We start from the raw sequence: 26,059 nt of genomic DNA, 5'->3' as shown, positions 1-26,059 counted from the left end.
CCCCCCTTCGGCTTCGACGGAGGCTGCGTCTCGTGTGCGCCATCCTCGCTCTCGGCCCCGGGCACCTTGACGCGCGGGTTGGGATTGTCGGACCGGGGCCCCGGCGGCGCCACACTGACGGGACTCTTCCCAGGCTGCAGACCGCGCGGCGGTGTCGCGCGATTCAACTCGGCCGGGTCAGACGTGGAGCCTTTGCGCGGCGTTGACGGGAGATCCCCATCTGCACCCGCATCACCATCCGCATCCCCATCATCAAACGCAGGAACCTCCCCCAACTCCGCATCCTCAGTGGCCTCCCCCCAGGAAACACCATACGCCCGCGCAATCTCGCGCAGATAACTATCCACCAGCTCCGGCGCCGGCGGCCGCACGCGCAACCCCTTGACCAGCCGCTCCGGCACGCGCAGCCCATCGCCCTCCGCGAACCGGTTGTCCTGCGCCAGCGCCATAAAGTCCTTCCCGTAGCGGTCGGCCAGCAGGCCGCGCAGGATGGTCAGCTCGCGCACGTCGTGCGGGAAGCGCGACCACGCGTAGAAGATAGCCGCGGCGGCTTCGTCCAGCGCTGGATCGAGGTAGGCGCTTTCCTCCCCGCTTATGCCTGCGCTTGCACTGAGGTCTCCGTCTCCGCCGGGGCTGGTGGTGGGGGGCGCAGAGGCCGGGCTAGCACCGAACGGATTGAGCCGGCCAAACAGCGAGCCCGGCTTGGCTTTCTGCTGCGCCTGCGACGCGGGTTGGGGCGATGTCTCCCGTTTCAGGGCGAGGGCGACGTCGCGCGCGTGCGCGCGCGCCTGCGCGCCCTTCTCGGTGAAGGCGAGCTGGTCGAGGACGTTGGCGCGGGCCAGCAGCAGCTCGCAGTACAGCTCGACCATTTCCATGACTTCGACGGCGATGTCGGTGGCGATGACATTTTCGACGCGGATGCGGGCGGACGCGTCGCGGCCTTCGGCGAGGAGGTGCGAGAGCTCGCGGCGCTGGACGACGGAGCTGGCGGTGGATTTCTTTTGGAGGAGGCGGAGGCGTGGGATGAGGAGGTGGAGGGTGGAGGTTAGTTTTGCCTGTTCATTGTTTAGATTGGTTGGTTGAGAGAGTGTAGGTAGAGAGGGGGAGGGAGTACTGTTTGTGGTGAGGGTGGCATTTTGGGCTATGGGTGTTGTTAGTTGGTGGTGAGGGGGTGAGGGGGAGATGGTTAATGTACGGAAGGTTGTATGATGTCACATGATCTAGGTGATCTATATCCAAGGTTGTACACAGGCTATTATCTTATTAAGTCCATTCCTATCCTATCAATCCAAAAATCCAATCGTCAAACATCAATCGTCAAAGGGGGTATCCCAGAAGTGAAAAATCGTCCATCGAGAAGAGAATAAAAGGGGGTAAAAGAATATAAAGGTAAAGATGAAGAAGTGAAGAAGTGAAGAAGTAGAAGGGAAAGTCAGGTTAAACCATCGCGGCTGCAACCCCCAACACCAGTCCCAGCATCGACGCCTTCATGCTACTGGCTGCGTTCTCGTCCGACACCTTGCTGGGCTCCGGCGTGTTCGTCGACATGGCCTGCGCCGAGTCCCCGCCACTGCTGCCCGTCTCGATCAGGATCCCCGGCTTGTAGGTGTAGCTGGGTCCGCCAAACAACGGAGGGTGGCTGTATGGCATTTGCATGGCCGAGCTGGGCGCCGACGTGGCGGTCGCGGACGTAGTGTGGATGATCTTGGTGGAGGAGGTCGTCGCGGGGACACTCGTGGCTGCGCTGCTGCTGGTCGAGCTGGTGCTGGTGCTGGTGCTAGTGCTAGTGCTGCTGGCGACGGTGGAGCTGGTAGACGGGGCCACGCTGCTCGACGAGGTATGGCTGCTGCCACCACTACCGCCGGACGTTTCGAACACGACGATGTTGGCCTTCTCTCCCTTGGGCACGGTCACCACACAGAACGCTGCGCCGCCGGCCCCGTCCACCGCGCTGCCAACCATCTCGTTGACCCCGTTGACGGACGGGTCGATCTTGCAGGGCAATCCGTTGCAGCCACCGCCCTCACACTCAATCTCGACGCCGAACGAGGGCACCTCGTTGCGGAACGGCGTCGTCGGCTCCAGGTAGATCGGGTTCCATCCGATCTTCAGGAACGTGTTGCCGTTGCTGTCGGTATTGGCGCCCGCCACGTACGGTGACCAGTTTCCGTACGGGTTGGAAGACGTGCCCCAGACGCAGGCAGTTTCAGCGCCATATCCAGGCGGGTTGATGTAGAAGCTGGGACGCCGTCAGAACACACATCCACTCGGGAAGTCAGGGAGTCACCTACTGCGCCGCCGTTTCACACCAGTAGCTGGGACCAGGCACCGCGAGCGTAGCCAGTTCCTGCACGAGAGTCGGGATCAACATGGCCTCGTTACCGGGCAGCACGGTCTGACAGAACGCGACCTCGCTGCCACACTTGTTGCGCACCCCCACGGCACCTGTGCCATCCTCACAGTACGGCTTATCCGGGAAGGGCTTCTGGATGTTTCCGTCCTCGTCGCAGTAGAGACCGCCGTTCTGTCATGGTCAGCGTTTCTCTAAGTATATGAGCGCAATGTTTTGTATCCTACCATGGACTTGGGGTAGCTATACGACGTCGCATCGGGGTCCCACTGCATGGACACCTGACCAGGGGGACAGGCGTAGGGACAGTAGTTTCCTGGCGTACACTTCTGGTCGGGGCTCATGGCCCACCCACCATTCAGCAGATTGGGCGTAACGGCCACCAGTCCTGCATCCGAGGGAAACTGGCAGGATCCGCCTCGTTTCTCGAGCGGAGCGTCGATGGAATGGCCGCGATGGCCGTGGCCGTGGCTATGCCCGTGGCCATGCTTGGCGGCTTCGACGGCGGCAATGAGAGCGAGAGCGAGGTGAGACTGGACGAGTTTCATAATGTCGTTCCGTTCGTCTTTTCTCTATAAGTTATGTTGTATGTATGTTTGATATATGAAAGATAAGGATGGGTAAGGATGTAAGTCCGTTGACTCCGACGCTGGCTAAACAAGTGCGCACCAAGGGCTGACAACAGCCTGAACGAAAGACTTGGGTGAGATAGGGATCTTCAAACGAATGACTGGGGTGAACTGAAGAAGCGAAGAAGGAATGCGACGTCCGCACGGCAGAACACCTGGAGAAGGGAAGGGAAAGGAGAGAGAGAGAGAGAGAGGAGAGAGGGAGAAAGGAACAAAGAAGCCTCATCAGGTGCGAAAAGGGACTAATCGCGAATGGGATCCTCTTCGCCCCAAAACGGAGAGCCCTAAAGCATACCCGATTGGGACGCCCTCGAAGCTATTGGCAAGCATTTTCCCTTTTTCGGTAACGCCGCTGCCCCACGCGGAGTCTGATTGGCAGCTGCCCCGGCGGTTCGTCCCTGGCAGGCCCACTTGGTCCCTGTTTTAATTTATTTAATTTTTATAATGAATAATATCACAGTCAATACGGGGGAGCCTACAGCACGATAGTACAATAAGATAATATCATAAGATAACTAATATAATCGTATAATATAAGCACGTCCGATCGGGTCGACGTGGCGCAAGGGGTTCATCTGACAGGTGTGATTCACTTCCCCAGATTCCAATCGTCCCATCTTCCTCGTCCTCGTATAAGCTGACAACTCAACACGAGAACCAAGAACAACAAAAGAGGAAGAGAAAGAGAAAAGAAAAATCTTCCGGCACATTGCGATGGACATCGCGATCGTCGCGACTGGTCCAGACCCGGATTGCGACTCATGGAAAGTGTGATGGTGGTCGGAACTACGCCGGATGAGGAGAGAAAAGGGGTCAATCGCACGCAGGAGGAATACTCCTAATGGCGCGTGCATCCGAGACCTCGGCCTTAGGGCTTACTCGCCTGAGGCATCACTTCATTGTCATGTCCATTGTACATCCAGGCACTCCACGTATGTATGTAGAGGCCCTCATGCCTGTCCTTCAATTCCCCTCCATCCATCGAAGGCTCCTGCCTCGCCCTGACGCCATCCCCACGCTACACAGTAATGTTGCGCCAGCAATTGCCATTCCTCCATCTCGTCCAGCATCTCCAGCCCCGCGACCCGCTCCTTTTCCGTCTCACTCACCCACCGGTCCCAAATGAAATCCACATCCGCCGCCGCCTGACCACTATCAAACCCCTGCTCGCGGAGCCGCCGTCGCTGCGCCTCCAGCGACCCATACTTATTCAGCGTCTGCAGCTGGATCCCCCGCGTCGCCAGATTCGACACCATCGTGCGCCCAAACGCATCATCCGGCCGAATTGGCTCATACAGAATTAAGCCCAGCGGCACCCCCTCACCAGGTGAGTGTCCACCGCGCCCAAACACCCCCTCAGTGAAATAGCCCACCACCTCCGCCGCTTCGCTGGGAGAGAGATACACCAAGCAGCACTCGGATATCAGCAGCGTCGGGAGCGAGGGGTCCACGCCCCGCAGGTGGCACGTCTCCTGCGTGGACGCCGGCGTCGGCCGGCGCAATGATCGCAGATCAAGGGGGTGGAGGTGATAGTTCGTCGAGTACAGCGCATCCCCCGCGTCGGAGATCGTGACGTCGTGGTCGCCGGGGCCAATGGTGCCCAGCGCTTGTTGCAGGCGCGGCGTCGCGCGGATGAACCTTACCTTGGCTGCGGTGTTGATGGCAAAGTCGATCTCATGATAGATCAGATTGGGACGGGCGTCGGATGAGAGGAGTCGGAACACGCGGGGTGTCTGTGCCCGCGCCCAATGAGATAATCTGTTTCTTGTGTTGCGGGTCGTGCGAGAGGAATTGGTGGACGAGGTGGTCGATTGCGGTGGTGCGCACGTAGGTTCCTAGATCGCAGAATGGGTTAGTACACATAGACAAGCAGCAATACGCTGGCCGCACCTCGGTTGATAATGGGCAACCGTCTCGTTTCGAGCCCTGCGGGCGTCAGGAACTCTGCAAATGGGTCCGCCAGGTATCCCAATCGTACAGCACTTAGCCGCGAGACGCTGGCGTCATTGTCGGTGCCCTGCACCACCCGGTCTTTGCTTCCGCCATAGCTAGGACCGGAGTTCCCTGTGCTCGATGCGCCACGACCACGAAAGCGACCACGACCACCGCCGCGACGAAGCGTGTTGAGGTTTGGGATCTGGGATGCAGACATATCGGGAGTAGGGGAAGTGGAAGAAGGGACAACGTTGGCGGTGGGGGATTTTGCCCCCGCAGGGCGATGATATCAACTTATCAACATCATCAATGTGGGCCCCACTCGCCTTATGCACAGCTTAGTATGTGAACCCGTATACTTGAGATCAACTATGAGATAGCAACCCTATTTCAGACCTAATTACTGTACATGTCTGTCTATACCCTTTCATGCCATATGCTCATACATACACAAAATTGTTCCGGCACAGCGGGCATGTGCTCTGGTTGCTGCTCTTGAACCACCGGAACAGACACACCGAATGGAACGTGTTCTTGCATGTAGCGCATCGTTTGTTCGGCGTCTGCATGTCCGTCGAAATGACCGAGTAGCAAATCGCGCACTCGCTCTGTCCCTTCAAAGCTCCCTGCACGTTCTTTCGGAACGCCAACAGTCCATCCACAAGGTTGCCATTCGCAAACATGATCACGCCCTGGATGGTCAGAAGCCAGCTCTTCCACTTCTTTTCATCAACTAGGACCCGGCTGCGGCCAACGACCACCGCGGGCTGCAGAGGGTACGCCGGCGGCAAGGAGAGCGATATCGCTACCGGCGGCGATTCTTCATCCACGGGTATGCTGGCGATTATCTCGGCCGTTTTTGCGGAGATCTTCACCGTCAAAGCACGCTCTTCGTTAGGGTCTTGAGTCGCGATCCACTCCATGACACCCTGCAGGGCGTCACTAATAATCAGAGGCGAGACCTTGAAGTCGTTAGTTTAGAATCAAGCCGCAGACAAACCATAGCCATTGGGGAACCTTACATATTTCTCGGTCCAGGTCTCCACCGGTCCCTTGATGCGCTTCTTAGAGTCGATCCACCAACTCTTGGTCATGTTGGCAAGATGCTTCAGACATAAGAAGTACAGGTTCACCAGGAGCCACTGGATCTCCTTCTCGAGGCTTTCGGCCTCATCGGGCTCAAATCTCCGGATATCAAATCTGGAAGCATCCACCATCTTGCCGTCGGATTTTTGCAGAAAGTCAAACATGAACTCCAAAAGAGGGATGAGGACATCGTTCTCCTTGACGCTGGAAGCATAGTTTTCCTGGACCGCAAGTGACTGTGCTGGTTAGCCAGAACTACGTAGAAGGATTTGCAGGGAACATACTGCATTATCAAAATGATCGAACACCACTTTCCAACTCAGGAGGTAAGATCGTATGTCTGTCCAGACCTTGTCATCCCCGTACGAAAGGGAGACTGCGTCCATACTGGGTGCTTCGAGTAGCAACGACATAAGTTCATCTGGGAGCCCGACGGTGGTTTTGGACAAAGCCACGTCAAAAGATACTTGCTCCTGGACGCTTGGAATATAGCGGTGGAGGACTGTATAGGCTGCCCGTTGAATGCTGCGGCTGCGAGCCGTCATTAGAGGGAATATCTTGCCGACATTTTCAATGCTCTCAATCGGGATCGTGCTAGCAAGCCGACACAAGTAGTCCACGGTGACGTCGCGAGGTTGATGGAAAGCGGTCAAAGAGTCTTTTCTATTAGCTAGATCTGCAGAAAGTTACGCGACTGTACTTACCAAGCTTTCTCAGACTCGAAGTCAGCCCATTGCACAAGGCTGCTTTTCGCTCTGCCCACGCATCTTTCACATCATCATTGCTCTCTTCATCGGCGACAATCGACTTGATCCGGGCAAAAAGTTTGAACGAGGCCAGAAGAACCGGTAGAGCGTCATCGCCACCACCAATCTCCTGCCATGTGTTGTTGAGAATCTCCAAGCAATCTTCCCAGTGAGAGCCATACATCTCCTGGATACACGGAAGAACAAAGCTCAGGCTTTGCAGAATTTCCGCCTGAAGACTGAGGTTTAAGCTCTCAGATTGCAGACACTGAATGAGGTTCTTGACAAAGAACATCAAACGCTGTGTTGGGATAGATGAGGCGACGGCTTCTTCGCCAGCCAGGAGGAGGTTCAGTAGTGACAGTTTTCGGAGACCTTTCTAACATTAGCATATGAACGGTCTTTCTTAGAATTCTGAACTAACCGTTTTGGTTCTCATCCTGGGGCTTCAACCCTGTCGAATCTGCAATCAATTCGTTGCAGAGACGGGTACCGGCCGGGTTTGAGAGGACCTGAGGCTTGAAAACAAGCAGCGATGATGCTGACCGAATAGCATTTGCAGTCCGCACGTCCTTGCACAATTTGGCTATTTCTTCCGCGGATTTGGATAGACCTGCCATATCTCCACTCTGCAAGACTTTCACGAATGCCTCACCAACCCTGTAGTCGAGCGGAGAAGAGCCACTCAGCGTTTCCAACTTGCGTTCCCAAAGCGATAACACTGTGGCAGACTTGGTCTCCTGAGACTGTGTCCATCCACTGATGACTTTGCGGCCTTCATTGACGAGGTCCATGTAATCTTCCCGTTGTTCTGGTAACTCAGCTCCGGTAATTCCATTGCTGTTTTCGATACTCAGATCGTCGTCAATCAGCTGAACTGCCAAAGGTAAGTTATAAACGAGTGTCTCGAGCTCTTCAGACCCAAGGTGCCTTGTTATGTCAAACGAAGAAAGCAGCCTGACAGTGAAGTAGGCAAGCCGAAACGCCGACGAACACCGGCTAGAATCCCGGGGTATACCCTCGTAAAGCTGTCGAAGACCGTCGGATGTTTGGCGATCAGCAAGATAGACCGTACCTCCAAGCGGGCTGGTGATCGAGGTAGATAGGCGAGGAGGCAGTTCAAGAAATGGCTGGAGAGCTTTCTCCCAAGACTGACGGCCAGGCAAAATGTCCTTTGCAATGCGACCAACCTCGTCGGTCTGTGCATTATTCAGTAAGTCTTCCGCGATATCCAGCAGTGAAGCGATCCTGAGAAGTTAGTAAGTAATCATTCAGGCCACTCACAACGGGTCACTTACGAGAGAGATTCTCTATTGACAGTTTCAAAGTTGTGCTGTAGGATTTCAACGCTCGATTTAGTAGTACTTGCGGTGACAGCCGATTCCTTCATCACTCTGATCAGGTTTTCCGCAAGACTGGCCGATTCTTCTGATGGAGATTCGGCAAGGAAAAGAAGTTTTCCTGCCAGCTTTGAGCCGTGAGAGCCACTCTGGAATCCCTTGAGGGCATCAGGCGCCGCGGTAGCGATTTGCGAAAGACCATGCAAAGTATCGACGACCTTGTTTTCCTCAGACAAGGCGTCTAATATGGACAAAAATATCGAGTCCGTCAGTTCTCCGTGAGATGTAGGGTTTTGAAGCACTGCAACCACAATAGCCCAGTGTAAACTACTGCCTGCGCAAGCTTTATTCAGAGCTCGTACGACCAATGATCCAATGCCACTCTTATCATCAACTTCGTGGAAATTAAGGGTCGAGAGGAGCTTCTGAACAGCATGGGCATTCGATGATTCTGGCTCGGACTGCGCGACTCTGTCAACGATCTTTTCAAAGCTCGAGCCATATCCATCCCATGATCGGCATGCCAAAATTATGGAGATAATGCGATCGGCTGATGGCGAAGACAGAAGCTCTGAGGCATCCTTCTGGACAAAATCCAACAGTGTCTTAGAGGGCTGCACAATCTGCGCAACTCTGTGAACCATACTCTCCACGACTGCCGCTGCTCCGTATGGCTTGCCATTCCGAGCTTGCAACACCTGTAGGCAGTCATCTAGCAGGGGCAAGTTGACGTTCCCCAGCGTCGTTAATAAACGCGGCTCAGCCTCTGTTTCAGCCAACTGTGAAATCACAGAAGCTTCCAAAGAGAAAAGACGTTCAGCACGCGCAGAAACTGCACCTTGCGATGAACTGAAGTCCTTTGATTGCTCAGGAGAAGACAGTTTGACCGCCTCTAACATGTCACTCGACAACTGCTTCCATACATTCTCGAGCTCAATTCCGTGGTTGTGTATTGCCAAAGTAGCAAGGTAATCAGTACAAATAGTTTCAGCCGACGCAGGTGGTAAAGTCCATTGCGGCTGGTCTTGCTCGGGCTTGACGTATTGGGCCACTATAGGCGAAAGCCTTTCACGGAAAAGCTGCACTCCAACATCCGCAGGTAGCAGGCTGACAAGCCACATTCCTGTGTCAATGTAGGCTTTCCAAGCAACTGCTCGATTCTGTCGAGGCTCATCTCTTGAGTTCAGTCCATCTTGGAAAGATCCCATCAAACTCGTTGCGGCCGACAACGTAATACCATTTTTGCCGGATTTTTCTGGATCGAGGTTTGCCAATGTTTGCACTGGAATGATCTGCAATAACTGGTAGAGGTTGGGCCAGAAAGAACTGGTACCTCCTTGAGAGCCTTTCTGGATGTACTGCAATAGTCTCTTGGACGAAGATGTCTTTCCCGAATAGTCCTCCGTCCATAGCTGCGGCCTTGCCGATGTCACTTGAAGGAGGGTTTCGGACAGTTCTGCAGAAGAGCCTAGCTGCGAAGCGTGTAAACACTTGCCAATCAAGGCGCCACTGATGAGCTTCCATTCAAGCTCTTCGGGTTCCTTGGCGACTGCTGATCGAAGAAGGATATAAAGGGATTTGCGGACAAAAGAATCTTCATGATAAGAGAGGGTCCACAGCGATTTACTGTTAAGAATAGTCTCAACCGTGGGAAGATCCTTTTCAAGATCTTGATGCGTAGAGGTTCCTAATATGAGTTTAGCGATGCCGCTAACAGCATTGTATACCTCCCTCTTACCTATTATGCGATTGAACAGCAGCAGTGCAGTAGCCACAACACGAGCATACTTCGCCTCAGCATCATCAGGCTTCACCGTTCTCTCATCGCTCAACGTCTGAGGGGTCTGTTGGAGAATGACATCATCTACGAAGTCGAGAATCGAACTCTGGTAGATCTTCCATACGCCGCTTCTCTTCTCCTCCGTAGAGAAAACCCGCGTGAATGATTCCAAAGCAGCCCGCTGGACCGGTCTGTCATTATCATAAAGGCCAGCAAGCCATGCCCCAATCACCTTTGGCAGAAAGCGGACGATCCGCTTTCCCACAAGGGAAGCAATGGACCCCTGAACTAAATGAGCCGACTGCCTCACCCTTCGGGAAAGATCGATTGAAGCTCGCGGATATATTTTAATCTGTCCTGGAATTAGACAACTCTCCGTGTGCAAATTCGCATAAGCAGGCATACCCAGGCTTCCAGAAACCCATCATCAAGAGTTCCGCTGCGACTTTCTACTGCCGAGACATAGCTTCTTAGGTCATCTAGTGCCTTCGTTCTTGTGACTTCATCCTTTTTCAGGAAGTTTTTGAATGTAATGGCCAGTTGCGGCTCTGACAACCGAGAAAGATCCGGAGGCTCGGTTACATATGTCAGGGACGATGGCTCTCTTCCGGAAGCTGAGGTTGAACCAGAGAAACCTCCAAAAGAACCAAATGCGCCAGCGGCAGCGCGGCTGCTCGAAGCTTGGGATCTGAACTTTTTGCTCATAGTAATGTGGGGTAAGGTGGGATATCAAAGTGACTAAGAATAGGATGCGAAAGGGTATGTCAAAGGAATGGTACAAGAGAAGGAAATTGGATATGTTGGCGATCCCATATAGTAGCGCAAAGGTCGCTCATCCCATCCCAGCAGTGGGCAATGAATCTCAGAATGGATAGTTGCGCAACAGACACCTGCGATAAAGGCGGCGTGCCCGTCGGCGACCATATCGGGACATCACGTGAGCTGGTGTCATCGATGGCCCAAAGGGGAAAAGTCGGCGCGAGTCTAGCCGCGTCGCTCGAACTGAAGAGCTTCCCAGGTCTTTCACTCTCACTGCCAACCCGGAGCTCGCCGCTCAACCTTCACAATGAAGTTTTTCATTGAGTAAGTGCATCTTCCTCTGTATTGCCTCTGGTTCAGCTTCTCATCTCGATTTTACTCATAGTGACCTGCCCGTTCTCTTTCCCTATCCTCGTATATACCCCGAGCAATATGCCTACATGTGTGATCTCAAGAAGACCCTCGATGCCGGGGGTCACTGTGTTCTTGAGATGCCTTCGGGTACCGGAAAGACAGTGTCCCTATTGTCGCTGATTGTCGCGTACCAGCTTCACTACCCGGAACATAGAAAGCTCATCTATTGTTCGCGAACTATGTCCGAGATCGAAAAGGCGCTGGCTGAGTTGAAAGCGCTGATGAAATTCCGCGCCAAGGAACTTGGATATACTGAGGACTTTCGTGCTCTGGGTCTGACCAGTCGGAAAAACTTGTGTCTACATCCTTCGGTCAAGAGAGAAAAGAGTGGCACCGTGGTCGACGCAAGATGTCGGAGTTTAACCGCAGGATTTGTCAAAGAAAAGAAAGAGAGGGGTGAGGATGTTGAGCTCTGCACATATCATGAGGTATGCAGGAACCTGTGCAAGCCCCCCACGTCCCGGGTATTAACGCTTCGTCGTAGAATCTCGACCTCCTCGAACCGCATAACCTTGTTCCTCCGGGCGTCTTCACTCTCGATGGCCTTATCAAATATGGCGAGCAGCATAAACAATGCCCCTATTTCTCCGCACGGCGTATGATGCCGTTTTGCAACGTTATCATCTACTCCTATCATTATCTTTTGGATCCAAAAATCGCAGAACGAGTCTCCAGGGAATTTTCGAAGGATTGCATAGTGGTCTTTGACGAGGCGCATAACATCGACAATGTGTGCATAGAATCGCTGAGTATCGACATCACGGAGGATTCGCTGCGAAAGGCCACAAGAGGTGCAAATAACTTGGAACGGAAAATTACCGAGATGAAAAGTTCCGATGCGGAGAAGCTCCAGAACGAATATACCAAACTGGTGGAAGGGTTACGTGAAGCCGAACAAGCAAGGGAGGAAGACCAGTTTATCTCAAATCCAGTGCTTCCGGATGACTTGCTCAAGGAAGCTGTTCCGGGTAATATACGTCGCGCGGAGCATTTTGTCGCCTTCCTTAAACGATTCATCGAATATCTCAAAACCCGGATGAAAGTCACCCACACCATATCCGAAACACCCCCGTCCTTTCTCACTCATGTCAAAGACTTGACTTATATTGAACGAAAACCGTTACGATTTTGTGCTGAGCGCCTCACCTCCCTGGTGCGAACTTTGGAACTCATCAACATAGAGGATTACCAGCCGCTGCAAGAAGTGGCGACGTTTGCGACCCTCGTTGCAACATACGACAAAGGTTTCCTCCTCATCTTGGAGCCTTTCGAATCGGAGGCAGCAACCGTGCCGAACCCCATATTGCATTTCACCTGCTTGGATGCAGCTATTGCCATCAAGCCTGTGTTCGACCGCTTCAGCTCAGTTATCATCACGTCCGGAACATTATCGCCTCTCGAGATGTACCCCAAAATGCTTGGGTTCACGACTGTCATGCAGGAGTCGTATAGTATGACACTGGCGCGGCGATCTTTCCTCCCCATGATTGTCACCCGTGGATCAGATCAAGCGCAGATCTCATCCTCGTTTCAAATCCGAAACGACCCTGGTGTGGTGAGGAACTACGGAAACATCGTTCTGGAATTCTCGCGCATTACGCCGGATGGAGTTGTCGTTTTCTTCCCTTCCTATCTCTACATGGAGTCGATTATTAGCATGTGGCAAGGCATGGGAATCTTGGACTCGATATGGAACTATAAGTTGATTCTAGTCGAGACACCCGATGCGCAAGAGTCTTCTCTGGCGTTGGAGACCTACCGAACGGCGTGTTGCAACGGACGGGGCGCCATTCTGTTCTGTGTCGCTCGAGGAAAGGTCTCCGAGGGTATCGATTTCGATCATCACTACGGTCGCGCCGTGTTATGTATCGGTGTCCCATTCCAGTATACGGAATCCCGTATATTGAAGGCACGGTTGGAGTTTCTCCGAGAGAATTATCGCATCCGCGAAAACGACTTTCTCTCTTTCGATGCTATGAGACACGCCGCTCAGTGTCTAGGTCGTGTCCTGCGTGGAAAGGATGACTACGGAGTCATGGTTCTCGCTGACCGCCGGTTCCAGAAGAAACGCTCCCAGCTCCCGAAATGGATCTCGCAGGCCATGCTGGAGAGTGAGACGAATCTCAGTACAGATATGGCGGTGGCGACAGCAAAGAACTTCTTGCGTACTATGGCTCAACCGTTCAAAGCTAAAGACCAGGAGGGTATCTCAACTTGGAGCTTGGCTGATCTGGAGCGCCACCGTGAGAAACAGAAGGTAGAGGAAGAAAGAGCCCGGCGAGAAGCTCTCGCTAATGGCCATGGAACCAATGGACATGCGGCGGTTGCAGATGAATTTGACGACGACATTGATGAAGATCTCATGATGCTCGATGCACAGTGAAAATGGTGCTCAATACTTCTAATCCGTTTGTTTATGGTTGTGGGTTTTTGAAAATAGTTACAGCATGATACCAAGGCAGTCTGGTGTTCAGAAAGGTAGAATCAAATTATTTCTTTGATCAGTTCTATTCATTCGCTCATTCAGGGCTATCACTAAGACAACAACTTTTTTCTAAGTACCGCTGAGATAGAACTCCAAATGTCGTTGGACACATCAGACAAAAAACAACATACTAGATACAGTCAAGCTTGCAAAGATTTACAACGACAGAAAGATATGACCCGTAATATGACATGCATGCATCATCCACCCACAATCTATCGATTAAGCCACAGGGGCAAGAACGTCGAAAGCACCAGTACCAACAATTCCAGGACGACCGACGACGATTCGGCTACTGGGGCTCCGGAGGTTATCGAAGTCCCGCTCAATGACCGCCTCCTTAAGGAATCCCACCGTGGTCTCGAAACTCATCTTAGCGAATGGCGACGTGCCATCCTTAACGAGACCATTGCGGTTGAAGGCACGGAAGCCACCAGACTGCGTCATCACATCACCGATCAGATTCAGGTGGCGATTGTCGACGGAGATACTGTGACCCTCGAAAACGTCGGACATTTCCCGCACGATAGACGCGCGCGCGGCTTCAACACCGTAGAACTGAAGCATGTGGTGGATGGAGTTCGTGTAGAGGGAGTGAGGCTTGATGATGTCCTGGTAGTCACGCATGGCGAGCAAGTTGACACCTTCCGTGATGACATGCGCAGGCTCACCCTTGGCTTCATCCGCTTCCACATAGGTACAGTTGCCAAGTCCAGGGATAGACTGGATGACAGCGGCACGAGCGGCGGTTTCGACCAAGGGAAGGACAAGGAGCTTGGGGGTGGCGATATCGTACTGCAGTTGCACTGTGCACGAGTTGCCCTTCTTGGGGTCAAACTTGAATTGAGTGACCTCGTGGAACTTGTTCCGGATATCCTCCTCGCGCAGCTTGGTGTCCTTGGTCTCTTCGTCCGAGTCATCATCAGAAGCATCTTCCATTTCGACGTCGCGCTGCTGTTTCGGAGCCTCGTCTTCATCGTCATCCTCAGGAGCATCCTGCTGTTGAACCATCTCCATCTCTTCTTCTTCGGGTCCTTCGTACGATACTTGATTGGACCGGTTCTGGGCTCCTCTGGCGCGTTTAGCGTCATCCTCATCCTCTTCATCATCATCGTCGGCAGGGTCGTTGGCTCCCTCAGGGGCCCGAGGGGCTTCCTGAACAGTACCAACAGAGACACCAATCTCAGGCTGAGCGGTCGAGTAGCTCTTCAGCGCCTTCTCATCCTGACGCTTCTTCAGCTCGGCTCTCGTGAGCTTCACAAGCTTGGGAATAAACTTGTTCTGAAGAGTGTTCTGCACATCCTTGACCTTGATGGCATACTCTGCGCAATACTCGTCGGCCGGGAAGAAGGTGACTTCGATGTCGTAAATCTTAGCCTTGGTGCTCCCTGAAGAGATTCTCTCCCGAATCTGGACCTTGTCCACAACCTCTGCAATGCTCAGCTTGCTGATAGCCTTAGCGAACCTCTCGGAGTGCTCCTTGGACAGCTCCTCGTTCAAGACCAAAGTCATCGTCGGGGTCATGATATTAGCGCTGGCAGTCATCACGATTTCACGTAGACGAGGAATACCAAGCGTCACGTTCTTTGCGGAGTGACCAGCCAAATGGAAAGTGTTCAGGGTCATCTGGGTAGAAGGTTCACCAATGGACTGACTGGCCACAATACCGACAGCTTCACCAGGGTCCACAACAGACTTCAAGTACTTCATGTTCATCAGCGTATCGAAGGCCTTCTTACTGAGGAAACCATCGACACCCTTCTTCTTGTCTTTCAGGTAACCGTCCTTATTCTCATCCTCATACTGTATGTAGATATTAGTCATCTGATATGGCAGAAAGAATGCCACTGGTTACATACCTTCTTGAGCGCTTGCGAAAATGCCTCAGATACACTGCCGAGGTTGCCACCAGGGTGATAATGGGCCAGCACAGGATCCATAGCATCAACCTTGCCCGACTTGCGCACCTTCTTCATGGCATCCTTGTGCCAGTTCGCAACCTCCTCCTTCTCGAGATTGTGGTAGTCACTCCTTAAGTTGACCTGGGACATGATAGACTTGTGGTTCGACGCCAGGAAATCGAATCGCTTGAGCTGGACCTGCTTCGTAATATCGAGACCATCTTCTCCGTACAAGAATTGAATGATGGAGCCATCGGAAGCTTCGCGGACGGAAGTATCGTATTCGGCTCTCAACCCTTCCATGCCCTTGATCAAACAACGTTGCAGATATCCGGATCTCGAAGTCTTGACGGCGGTATCGATAAGACCTTCACGACCAGCCATGGCGTGGAAATAGTATTCTTGAGGCTTGATACCCGTCAAGAAACGACCAGACACATAACCACCAGCCATGGGATTCGTGTCAAAAGCTCTGAACGACGGCAGTGTCTTACCACTGATCATGACAGGTACACGACGACCTTCCAAAACCTGTTGACCGAGGTTGCAAGAAATCAGGTTGGCGTTGACGCTTGAACCCTTGGCACCGGAGATGGTCATCGACTGCATTTGGTTCCACGGGAAAGGCTTAACCAAACCGCCGGGAAGACAGGCCTTCGTGATTTCGGTGGAGAGCTTAGCAGTTTGAGAGTTAGTAACGCTATCCAATCCGCTCTGTTTCTCGTCGTCACGGAGGACTTCCTCCATACGCCGGCGGAGTTCTGCGTCCAGATCCGGCACAGTTGTTTGGTCGAGTGTCACGTATTTCAGGGCAACCTCACGTCCGATCTTGGGAGCCTGGCTGAGTTTCTCTTTACGTACGCGGTCACCTTCCTTGGTCAACCGAAGATCATCGATACCGCAAGTAAAGGCGCGCATGTTCAGAAACCTCGTCAAAAGTCTCCCAAGAATACCAATCAACTTTCCGGCGATGGTGTGGCCATAAATCTCGTGAATGGAATCAATAAGACCACCAGCAGTAGGTCCAATCTGCTTCTTGTCGAGAATACCACAGAGCATCTCACCATCCTTGAATATCACATCGCCTTCCTCGTTTCCTTTGCCCCACCGATCGCCAGGGGTCGAAGATTTGCTCTTCAAATTAAGTCCGGCTCTTTCTGAGGGCATGATGTTCTTCAAGATCGTCGTAATGATCTGTTTTCCGGTCCAGAGGCGCTTCGGCTTGATGACAGTCGGCCCCACAAGTTGAATGCGGTCAGAGATTGTATGCGCGTTCTCGGGTCTCAGGCAACTATATAGCAATTCATGATAATCTTCCTCGTCGAAAAAGCTGTCACGGCAGGTGAACCACGTTCCCATGGAAATATGATCTTGGATCAGACCTCTCAAGGGCTTTCCTGATGTTGCAACAAGATACTGATGGTCTGCGTCTGCAAGCATCATCGCTTCCGCACGAGCCAGTTCGTTTTGAGGGAAATGCATGTTCATTTCATCACCGTCGAAGTCTGCGTTGTACGTGTTACAGTTGGCGTAGTGCATTCGAATGACTCTCTCGTTAGAAAGCACGCGAGCTTTGTGACCCATGATGGACGGCTTGTGGAGCGTAGGCTGACGGTTCATCAAGACCACATCACCAGTGGTGAGGTGACGGTAGACTTTCTTATTGCGCGACCCCTTCATTCGCCAGTTCGAGGGCGCCAGCAGCTGGTTGGCCAGAGCCGTGCGCTCATCCAGGCTCTTGAACTTGAGGTTGGTGACCTGGCCCAGCTCGTTCTCGATGGCTGCAGCACCAGGGTATTTGTCGGGACCATTGATGACCGCTTGCTTCATCTCCCAGAAGTTGTGGTTAGTAACCGGCTCGGGGTATGTCAACTTCTTCGCAAACACAAGTGGAACACCGATCTCGTTGGTCTCAATGTTGGGGTCGGGCGAGATGACACTGCGGGCAGCGAAGTTCACACGTTTACCCATCATGTTCTTTCGGAACAGACCCTCTTTCTTTTCCAGAATCTGCTTGATACCGTTAGCGGCACCAGCAACCGCGGCTCCGGAAAGGCCACTCCTGTCACGGTCAATCAGACCATTGACAGTATCCTGAAGTTGCACAATTGCGTGGAGAAGGTCGCGGTAGTCCCGCACACGAGTGATCGAATCGGAGCCGCCATTCTGCCTCTCTTTGCTAATCTGGTTGATGATGTCGCAGTTCTTCAGGATCTGAGTCAAGGGCGTGTTTTGCTGGGCTTCCATGATTTCCCCGGCTCCTTGGATAGCCGCAGGGCGATACTTGTTAGGTGGGACCAGGATGCTCTTGATAAAGAACATGTCTGCACTGACTCGGGATTCTTTCTTCGGCAGCGGGCGAGAGTTGTAGACGAGAGTCAGGATATTGCTCTCCTTCTCGAACAGCAACGTAATCGCGGCATGAACCTCAGGGGAAGGCATGTATTGACCACCCTCGGCCACCTGCTTCTTGTTCTCGGCTTGCGTGACAACAGCATTTCCCCGAGCAACCTCTTCCTCCGCTCCATGCGTGGCAGTGTCATTCGCAGCCGCCCCCTTGTCCTTAGAATTCAGCCTCTTCGCCTGTTGGAGGAGAATCAACGAGTTCGGCGCCTGGAAGCCGGCCTGGACCATAGCAAGGCGAGACTTTTCTGGCAGAGGCTTTCGAAAAATTTTAGAGAAACGATCTCTTCGGTATCCTGGAGATATGCTATTGTTGAATGTCAATAAGAGTCTCGAATAAAGGTATAAAAAGAATTTCCGACATACCCGCTGCAGTTGGCACATTTCTTGATAGCGACGATGGCCTTGAAAAATTCTCCAATCACAGCCCGTCTCTGCTCTGCGGCCAAGGGGTTCTTCGCACCAGACAACACGCCTTGCAGCTTACCAGCCGCCTGGGCTTCGCGAATACTCTTCTTAACAAAGACATTCCTGCGCGCGATGATATCTTCGTCGTCCATGTCCTCGTCCTCGCTACCGGAGCCATCTGCACCTTTCCGAGACTTCTTGGTATCTTTCCCCGATCCAATCTGGTCAAGCTCGACGAGTTCATCGACTAGACCATATTGTAAGAGTCGCAACTTGCATTCGTAGGCATTGATCTGTGTCCGGGACATTTGAAACCGGTGGCAATATACACATTGCGCGCGAAGGAGACGATACATTTGGTCGAAATGCGTGAGATTGTAAACATGAACCGGGAGCTCGATGTGTCCAGAATGTCCAGTACAAGACCAGGCGTTCAGGCGACAAGTCGTGCAGCTTAGAGATGTCAGTAATCGGGTCCGGACCTGGAAACCTTCTCCAACGATTGCATATAATGCGCTCGGACAAATGAACCAGGTAGTACTCACACATGATCACCCCAAGCACCCAGAGCCGGATCATACAGACCACCCGGAACGGGATTGTTGAAGGAATCCAACGTCGGGGTGTTGTGGATTCGCTTTACAGAGATAGCTTTGACGTCTTCATCGGTATAGACGCCGAAGTCGACTCCAGCGATGGAGGAGGCCACAGGCCGTGCGAAATTGGCCATGATTGCCTGCAGCTCCTTGAGCGACAGAAGGCGCCTAGAGTGCGAATTGTTCCCTTTTGCCTCTTTAGCTGCCGCTGCTGGCCTAGAGAGCAAAAGCGAAAAAGCGGATCGGGACGGTCTGGACGTTACGGGAAAAAAAAGTTCACCCAACTTTTTTTCTGCCGTGCGACGCCGCCTTCTACCCACGTTGGGAAACGGACCACCCCGTGATCTCACAATTCCTCATCATCTCCGCAGAGCTCATCTCCCTCCCATCTCTCGCCCTTCGGCCTCTCTTTGGTCGCCTTTGCGCTACGAGTGTTGGACTGCCCTTTTAATCTTGGCTAGATAAACGCGGCGGCTTCCTAGCATCGCAAGCCATGGCGGACGTGTCCGGCAATGCGTTGAAGCGTCCTCACCCCGAGGACGAGGACAACAACACGCAGAAGAGATCTCGCTCGAACCATGGCTCTCCATTACCCGCACAAGGGTCCTCAACCTCTGGCAAGGTGGATATTGAGAGGATGGTGGCGGAAGCAAGAGCAAAGGCAGAGGCTGTACGCGCTCGCCTTCAGGCTGCAAGAGGAGGCACTCCGACCTTAACCCCAGCGGCATCCAGTCCCAGCCCGACTCCTCCTGCGCCTAGTCCAGCAATGTCCAAATTGGAACAGATGAAAGCTAGAGTGGCAGCCGCTACCGGAAGAGCCACCGCCGCAGCTCAGCAACGGACCGTCGCTCCTACTCCTACTCCTCAACCTCCTCCGTTCGGTGATGAAGACGATGGCTCATCGCGTGCTCGTGGTGGCTTAGATGTTGGCTTGCACCCGGCTTTGCTTTCGGACACGATTGAGTTCCGAGGCGGAAAGGGACGGCAATCCGTGCAGTCCAGGAATCGTCGTACTGAGTCTCCGGCCATCGGTGGGAGACAAGACCGTGCAGGGCTGGACCTCTCCGGGCCTTCGGTGGAAGAAATCAAGAACAACCCATACTTCGATCCTAGTCTTGGTCCAAAGGCTACGGTGGCAAAGCCAAGAGCCTCTCGACAGCTTATCTTCAACCAGAAAGGCAAATATATACAACAGGCAGCGGCGCTTCGGCGTCAAGCGCAGCTGGAGGCTATGAAAAAGCGCATTGCGGAGAGGGCACGACAGGCGGGTATCGACGAAGATCTGGATGTTGAGAAGGCATTCCTTGTGCCTGCTCCACCAGCACTTGAATGGTGGGATGAAGGACTCGTGAATGGGGACAGTTACTCGGCTATTGACGATGAGCGGAACATTAAGATCGACACCCCGGACTCCATCGTGACGGTCTACGTTCAGCACCCTGTGCTTCTCGATCCTCCTCAAGATAAACTTATGCCGGCACAAAAACCTATGTACCTGACGCCGAAGGAGCAAGCCAAGATCCGCCGCCAGCGCCGCATGGCAGATCTGAAGGAACAGCAAGCAAAGATTCGTCTGGGACTTGAGCCCGCTCCGCCGCCGAAGGTGAAGAAATCGAATCTCATGCGAGTCCTGGGTGAACAGGCTGTCAAAGATCCCACGGCTGTTGAAGCCCGGGTCACAAAGGAGATTGCTGAACGCCGTGCCAATCACGAAGCCGCCAACGAGGAACGTAAATTGACCAAGGAACAACGACGAGAAAAGCTTGCTCGACAACAAGAACAGGATGCAGAAAAGGGCATTTTCATGTCGGTATATCGCATTGACAGCCTTGCAAACGGGCGTAATCGTTTCAAGATCAGCAAAAATGCGGAGCAAAACGCTCTTACAGGGGTCTGCGTCATGCATCCGAAGTTTAACATCGTTATCGTGGAGGGAGGCTCTCACTCGATCAATAACTACAAAAAGCTCATGCTGAATCGAATCGATTGGACAGAGAACGCTGGTCCGAATGCTGTGAGAGAGGGCAATCGTGAAGCTCAGGTGTCGTGGCTTGCTGCCGAGGATGAGCAGACGGGGGCTCTGAAAGATCTAAGCTCAAACACCTGTACTCTCCTATGGGAAGGACAAACTAAGGGTCGAAGCTTTCGCAAGTGGCTGGGTGCCCGAGTGTGCGAAACTGACTCTCAGGCAAAAGACGTCCTCGCTCGATCCAAGTTGGAGAATTTCTGGGTCCTGGCAAAGAGCGCAAAGCAGAGCGAGTTTTAGGTTACATAGCATACCCAAGGCGTCTTATGAAAAGTGACTGACTCAAGGAGACATAATGAGTTCCACATCATGGGATGTGTCATGTATAATAGAGGATCATGTCCTATTTCACATCTTCGAAGTCTATAAGCTAAATATCACCCTAGATCCAAAAGAGCACCTCCGCCAGAAAGCAAAACTTTTGTAACCCCAATAAGAGAAAACCCCAAGCTCCTTGAAATGCAAGACTGTAACCACATGAGAACAGGCCAAAACGATATGACATTTCATCATCATTGCTGAGGAGGACCCTGATTGCCGTTACTGAGGTGTCGTAGAAGATCCAATTGCGCCTTGACCTGGTCAAAGTTCATCGTCGGCGCCTGAGCTTGTTGGTTTCCAGTCACTGGTGTTTGCTGGTACTGTTGTTGTTGTTGCTGCTGCTGCTGTTGCTGCTGCAGGGCGGCCAAAAACAAGGGGTTGATATGAACGTTAGGAGGCATTTGCTGGTAGGGAGTTTGTTGTTGGAAGGGCTGCATGAATGGCATTTGGAAGTTAAATGGCGCTGAAGCAGTGCCTTGGGCATAAGCTCCCTGTTGCTGAGGCGGCTGTTGTTGCTGCTGGGGCTGCAGGAAAGGTGCAAAAGGAAACTGCTGAGGCATAGCATAGGCATTCTGCTGGTTCGGATGGAATGCTTGAGGTTGGTTGTAGCTAGTCGGTTGAGATGTTGAAGCATCGTGTGAATTATGAGAATGACGGTCATGATGGTGAGAATCCCTCGGTCCTCCCCGACCACGACCTCCTCTGCCACGGTCGAAACCTCTACCACGGCCTCTTCCACCACGGAACCCAGCTCCTCTACTTGGCGGGCCATCAGCCTCGACGGGAGCTTCTTGGTGGCCCATCATCTCATGAAAATTTTTCGGGCGAGCAAGTGGAGTGTAGCCATCTTCAGCGGCATTATCGTCGTAGTTGAGCTCGCTTTGACCCAGTTTGGAAGGGCCAGGAGGTCCACGTCGAGCCTTTGGCCCATCACCCCTAGCCTCCTTTTTCTCCTGTCGCTTTTGCTTCAATTTCCGTTTGTATTCGGCTTCGGCTTCGTCGTCGGAGAACTCAACCTCGTCCTCGGCGATTTCTTCGTCATGGAAGTTCGAGGCATCACTTCCCTTCATACCCTTGAGAGGCTGAGTGAACACGAAGGTGGAATGCTCCTCAACATAGTAAATCACCTTGCCTTTAGAGATACCATGCTCCTCAACAGCAGCGGCACTGGGATATCTCACGGCGTACAGCGGATTCTCGACTCGTCCTAGTGTCTCGGAAACCACACCGGCGACACGGCGATCTTCATGACAGAGTAGCGAGCCCATCTCCAGCACTTGATATTCACCAGATGTATTCGCTGCGATCAAAATAGTGTTCTCCACAATCGCTTCCACATGTCCCAGCAACACAATTTTCATTTCCGGGGTGATAGTGATTTCGGGGATCGGAGGGGCTTCTTCAGGAAGTTCGTTTGCAGATTTGATCAGACCACCCGATTTGCCCTTCCCATCACCTTCGTCGTCAGAGCCGAGCTCTGCCTGCATTAGGATGCGTGCTTGTTCTTCGGGGCTCAGGATCTCGTAATCTTCATCGTCGTCATCGCTATCGTCGGAGGAATCCGTGGAAGAACTATCGGAAGACTCGTACGGAGACGAATCGATCTCCCATTCAGGGTGCTCCTCTTCTTCCTGCCCGTCCTGTGTCTGTTCGGTAGAAGGGGGGTTCGCCCCGTTTGTCTCCCCGACAGCGAATGGTCCATTTGTTTGATCCACCTGTATTGTCTCGCTCTCTGCGGGAGCCTGCGCCGGCGTGTTCTGGTGCTGAGCCGGGGTTTCAACCTCCATACTCACAGCATTTTGCGACAAGTTTGGCTCGCTCTTATGGGGGTCCTGGTCCTTCGTTCCATCATTGACAAGGCTCAGTCCGGGGATCGCAGGCGCTGGGTTCGACGAGGGGGGTTCGCTGATGTTGCTCGTCGGAGCACCGTCCATGTTTTCGGATTTGGCCACTGGTGTACCGGCGACCAAGGGAGTATTATAGAAGTCGCTGGTATCGTCGCCTGGCGTCGGTGCGACAGGCGGCATGTCGTTCACGGAGGGACCTTTATCAGGTGTACCATTGACAATCGTCTGAGAATCCGTTGGAGGAACGGAGGCAGGTTGTTGATCACTCATGTTGAGACTCCTGGGCCTTCAGAATCGAAATTCCAAGGACAGCAGCACCAAAAAGGAGTCTTCACGGTGGAGAAAAGTGTGGTTTTGAGAGAAATCTGTCGGCGCAAACTTGCGGCAACTTTTTTTTTCTTCGGGGCTGCCACAGTGGGCCGTGGCGGTTACCGGATAAGCTTATCGATAACGTGGTCGGATGGAGAGCTTCCCGCATCCTACGCTTTTCTCTCCCGACGACAAGAATGAGATCCAGCAAAGTTGTCCACAATGGCTCCAGCCACAAGGCAAAGTGAAATGCCTCCTGCTACTACAGGAAGAGCTGGTCCTCGTACCAAGTCACGGTATACCTGTTGTCCTGCCATTTGTGTGGTCTGTCATCTACCGAGCTAACACGCGAATCCCAACGCAGTCGTGGACCTCCCACCTTCTATATCCCGTTGAATATCACGTTATACATATGCCTCATATCCAGTGGTATCGCGGCGTTTCTATCGCCGATTCAGGATTGCGATGAAGTATTCAATTTCTGGGAGCCCACACACTATCTCGATCATGGGTATGGCTTACAGACCTGGGAGTACTCGCCGGTCTACTCCATCCGGAGTTGGCTCTATGTCTCTATTCATGCCATTGTCGGGAAAATAGGATCGCTGTTCCTCAAGTCAAAAGCTTCTGAGTTCTATGCCATCCGTTGCTTCCTGGCTATTGTGTGCGCATCATGCCAGACGAGGCTGTACTCCGCAATCTGTCGAACCTTGAGCCCGAGGATCGGCCTCCTATTCCTCATGATTGTCGCTTTCAGCCCTGGCATGTTCCATTCGACGGCCGCCTTTCTCCCTTCGAGCTTTACTATGTACACATCTATGCTGGGTCTCGCGGCTTTCCTGGATTGGAGGGGAGGCCAGAAAGTGGCCCAAGGAATCATGTGGTTTGGCCTGGGTGCTATTGTCGGTTGGCCTTTTGCTGGGGCTCTAGTCATCCCTCTTGTACTTGAGGAGATGGTGATTGGCTTCATTGCTGGGTCTTTGGGGAAAATCATACTTGCGATTGGGGATGGTGCATTGAGATGTCTTGCGATTCTGGTATGACCCCACCCCCGTAGGTTCACAGTAAAGTTACACATCTAACGGATCCCAGGCTAGCGAGATCTTAGTCGACTACGCCTTCCTGCGGAAATTCACGATTGTGCCGTGGAATATTGTGGCCTATAACATTCTTGGTGGAGATGGGAGAGGCCCAGACATCTTCGGAACAGAGCCCTGGACGTTCTATTTCAAGAACCTCCTGCTGAACTTCAACGTGTGGTTCATCTTTGCCCTCTTCTCGGGACCGTTGTTGCTGCTTCAGGCCGCGTTCCGGCCTCACGCGACCACCAAGGAGACACTCTTCCGCACGGTGACACTGATCACTCCATTCTACATGTGGCTGTCGATCTTCACCCTGCAGCCTCATAAGGAAGAAAGGTTCATGTATCCTGCATACCCTTTCCTCATCCTCAATGCCTCCATTTCATTTCACATGGTCCTGTCGTACATCGGCTCCACCAACCCGAAGGAGTTTGTCGGACGTCTGCCTGCCAAACTCAAGCTAGCCGCCGTGATGTCTCTGGTTCTGATGGCCATTAATGCAGGTCTGCTCCGAACAGTTGGGGTGATTTCGGCGTACAGGGCTCCTCTCAGGATCTTTGAACCTCTGGACCAGCCAGATATCCGACACGCCGGTGACTCGGTGTGTTTTGGGAAGGAATGGTATCGATTCCCGTCATCATTCTTCTTGCCAGATGATATGCGCGCCAAGTTCATCCGGAGTGAGTTCCGAGGACTGCTCCCGGGCGAGTTTCCCGACGCTGCACACTACGGTGCTCTTTTCGAGGGCACATCTCAGATTCCGACCGGCATGAACGATCGCAATCTGGAAGATCCAGGGAAATACGTAAGTTAACCTCTGCCTCACTATCATACAGCCGTCCGAAACTAAATCATAACTTGCATCAGGTCGACATTGCCGAGTGCTCTTTCCTAGTCGACTCATCTTTCCCCGGACGCGAGGTTACCGACCTCGAACCAGACTATATACACGATGGAACGCAATGGGAGCCGTTATCGTGCGAGAGCTTCCTTGATGCCTCCAAGACCAGTCTCCTCGGTCGCCTCATCTGGATTCCGGATCTCCCATTCATCCCCGATAGGTTCCGCCGTCACTGGGGCGAATACTGCCTGCTCCAACGGAAGAAATCCTGACGGACAATGCACCAACTGCATCAAGCTATGTATGCTAGAGAGTTAGAAGAGCACCTGCAAATGATAACCAGCGTCGCTGCAAGATATTTGGCTCTGATCGTACACCCGACGCGATGAGACTTTACCGGAAGTAGCAAAAAGATCCCCCGTCCACATGACAGAAGGACGCCGTCAATCGTCGTATCTAATCAACCAAGCGATAAGCATCGTAACCCCGCGAGGGGATCACAATCTCCGCACTGAATCGCATCCGACTAGCAGATACGGCAATCCGGCGAGATGTTACGTCGGCCACTCTGGTATCCAGATGTTTGGTCAGCCACTGAGGTGTTCTGGCTGGATGTACAAGCCTGTATACGATCGGAACTGCTATATTACCCCTTGCGCTTCGCAACCCGTTTGCCGCCATCTGTGAGGTCCGATATCGATACTTTGATAAAAGAGACTTGGGCCAGTGGTGAACCCTTCAGTAACCCTTCCTCAAGCCATGATGATGGCCACCGAAACAATCTATAATGTCATGCATAGC

At 52.9% G+C, this 26,059-nt stretch overlaps 8 protein-coding genes across 8 annotated transcripts; 3 read left to right on the top strand and 5 right to left on the bottom strand.

Annotated features, from left to right (window-relative positions):
• Positions 1-163: 163 nt before the first annotated feature.
• Positions 164-875, bottom strand: ATEG_00597 (DUF292 domain protein; the record flags this gene model as incomplete). The annotated part of the gene is made up of 2 exons (XM_001210683.1): positions 164-266; positions 316-875. 2 exons carry the CDS (start codon positions 873-875, stop codon positions 164-166), a joined length of 663 nt encoding a protein of 220 aa, XP_001210683.1.
• Positions 876-1,437: 562 nt separating this feature from the next.
• On the bottom strand, positions 1,438-2,898 carry ATEG_00596 (SUN domain-containing protein; the record flags this gene model as incomplete). The annotated part of the gene is made up of 3 exons (XM_001210682.1): positions 1,438-2,239; positions 2,292-2,524; positions 2,578-2,898. 3 exons carry the CDS (start codon positions 2,896-2,898, stop codon positions 1,438-1,440), a joined length of 1,356 nt encoding a protein of 451 aa, XP_001210682.1.
• Positions 2,899-3,929: 1,031 nt separating this feature from the next.
• ATEG_00595 (uncharacterized protein) lies at positions 3,930-10,291 on the bottom strand (the record flags this gene model as incomplete). The annotated part of the gene is made up of 10 exons (XM_001210681.1): positions 3,930-4,814; positions 4,958-5,116; positions 5,433-5,876; positions 5,937-6,236; positions 6,285-6,676; positions 6,720-7,121; positions 7,171-7,994; positions 8,045-9,773; positions 9,825-10,057; positions 10,272-10,291. The coding sequence occupies 10 exons, from the start codon at positions 10,289-10,291 to the stop codon at positions 3,930-3,932; spliced, it is 5,388 nt and encodes a 1,795-aa protein (XP_001210681.1).
• Positions 10,292-10,932: 641 nt separating this feature from the next.
• On the top strand, positions 10,933-13,422 carry ATEG_00594 (TFIIH/NER complex ATP-dependent 5'-3' DNA helicase subunit RAD3; the record flags this gene model as incomplete). The annotated part of the gene is made up of 3 exons (XM_001210680.1): positions 10,933-10,949; positions 11,011-11,467; positions 11,524-13,422. 3 exons carry the CDS (start codon positions 10,933-10,935, stop codon positions 13,420-13,422), a joined length of 2,373 nt encoding a protein of 790 aa, XP_001210680.1.
• Positions 13,423-13,746: 324 nt separating this feature from the next.
• ATEG_00593 (DNA-directed RNA polymerase I core subunit RPA190) lies at positions 13,747-18,966 on the bottom strand (the record flags this gene model as incomplete). Its single annotated transcript, XM_001210679.1, has 4 exons — positions 13,747-15,327; positions 15,384-18,135; positions 18,195-18,752; positions 18,782-18,966. 4 exons carry the CDS (start codon positions 18,964-18,966, stop codon positions 13,747-13,749), a joined length of 5,076 nt encoding a protein of 1,691 aa, XP_001210679.1.
• A 359-nt stretch (positions 18,967-19,325) lies between these two features.
• Positions 19,326-20,850, top strand: ATEG_00592 (U4/U6-U5 snRNP complex subunit PRP3; the record flags this gene model as incomplete). Its single annotated transcript, XM_001210678.1, has 2 exons — positions 19,326-20,642; positions 20,827-20,850. The coding sequence occupies 2 exons, from the start codon at positions 19,326-19,328 to the stop codon at positions 20,848-20,850; spliced, it is 1,341 nt and encodes a 446-aa protein (XP_001210678.1).
• A 520-nt stretch (positions 20,851-21,370) lies between these two features.
• Positions 21,371-23,296, bottom strand: ATEG_00591 (RNA-binding snoRNP assembly protein NAF1; the record flags this gene model as incomplete). The annotated part of the gene is made up of 1 exon (XM_001210677.1): positions 21,371-23,296. One exon carries the CDS (start codon positions 23,294-23,296, stop codon positions 21,371-21,373), a length of 1,926 nt encoding a protein of 641 aa, XP_001210677.1.
• Positions 23,297-23,557: 261 nt separating this feature from the next.
• On the top strand, positions 23,558-25,530 carry ATEG_00590 (dolichyl-P-Man:Man(6)GlcNAc(2)-PP-dolichol alpha-1,2-mannosyltransferase; the record flags this gene model as incomplete). The annotated part of the gene is made up of 4 exons (XM_001210676.1): positions 23,558-23,631; positions 23,763-24,372; positions 24,428-25,222; positions 25,285-25,530. The coding sequence occupies 4 exons, from the start codon at positions 23,558-23,560 to the stop codon at positions 25,528-25,530; spliced, it is 1,725 nt and encodes a 574-aa protein (XP_001210676.1).
• Positions 25,531-26,059: the final 529 nt, after the last annotated feature.

This window comes from Aspergillus terreus, genomic scaffold, assembly GCF_000149615.1.
Source record: "Aspergillus terreus NIH2624 scaffold_1 genomic scaffold, whole genome shotgun sequence".
Classification (NCBI taxonomy): domain Eukaryota; kingdom Fungi; phylum Ascomycota; class Eurotiomycetes; order Eurotiales; family Aspergillaceae; genus Aspergillus; species Aspergillus terreus.
Note: the sequence above shows the minus strand (reverse complement) of the source record. Positions and strands in the feature narration are given on the sequence as shown.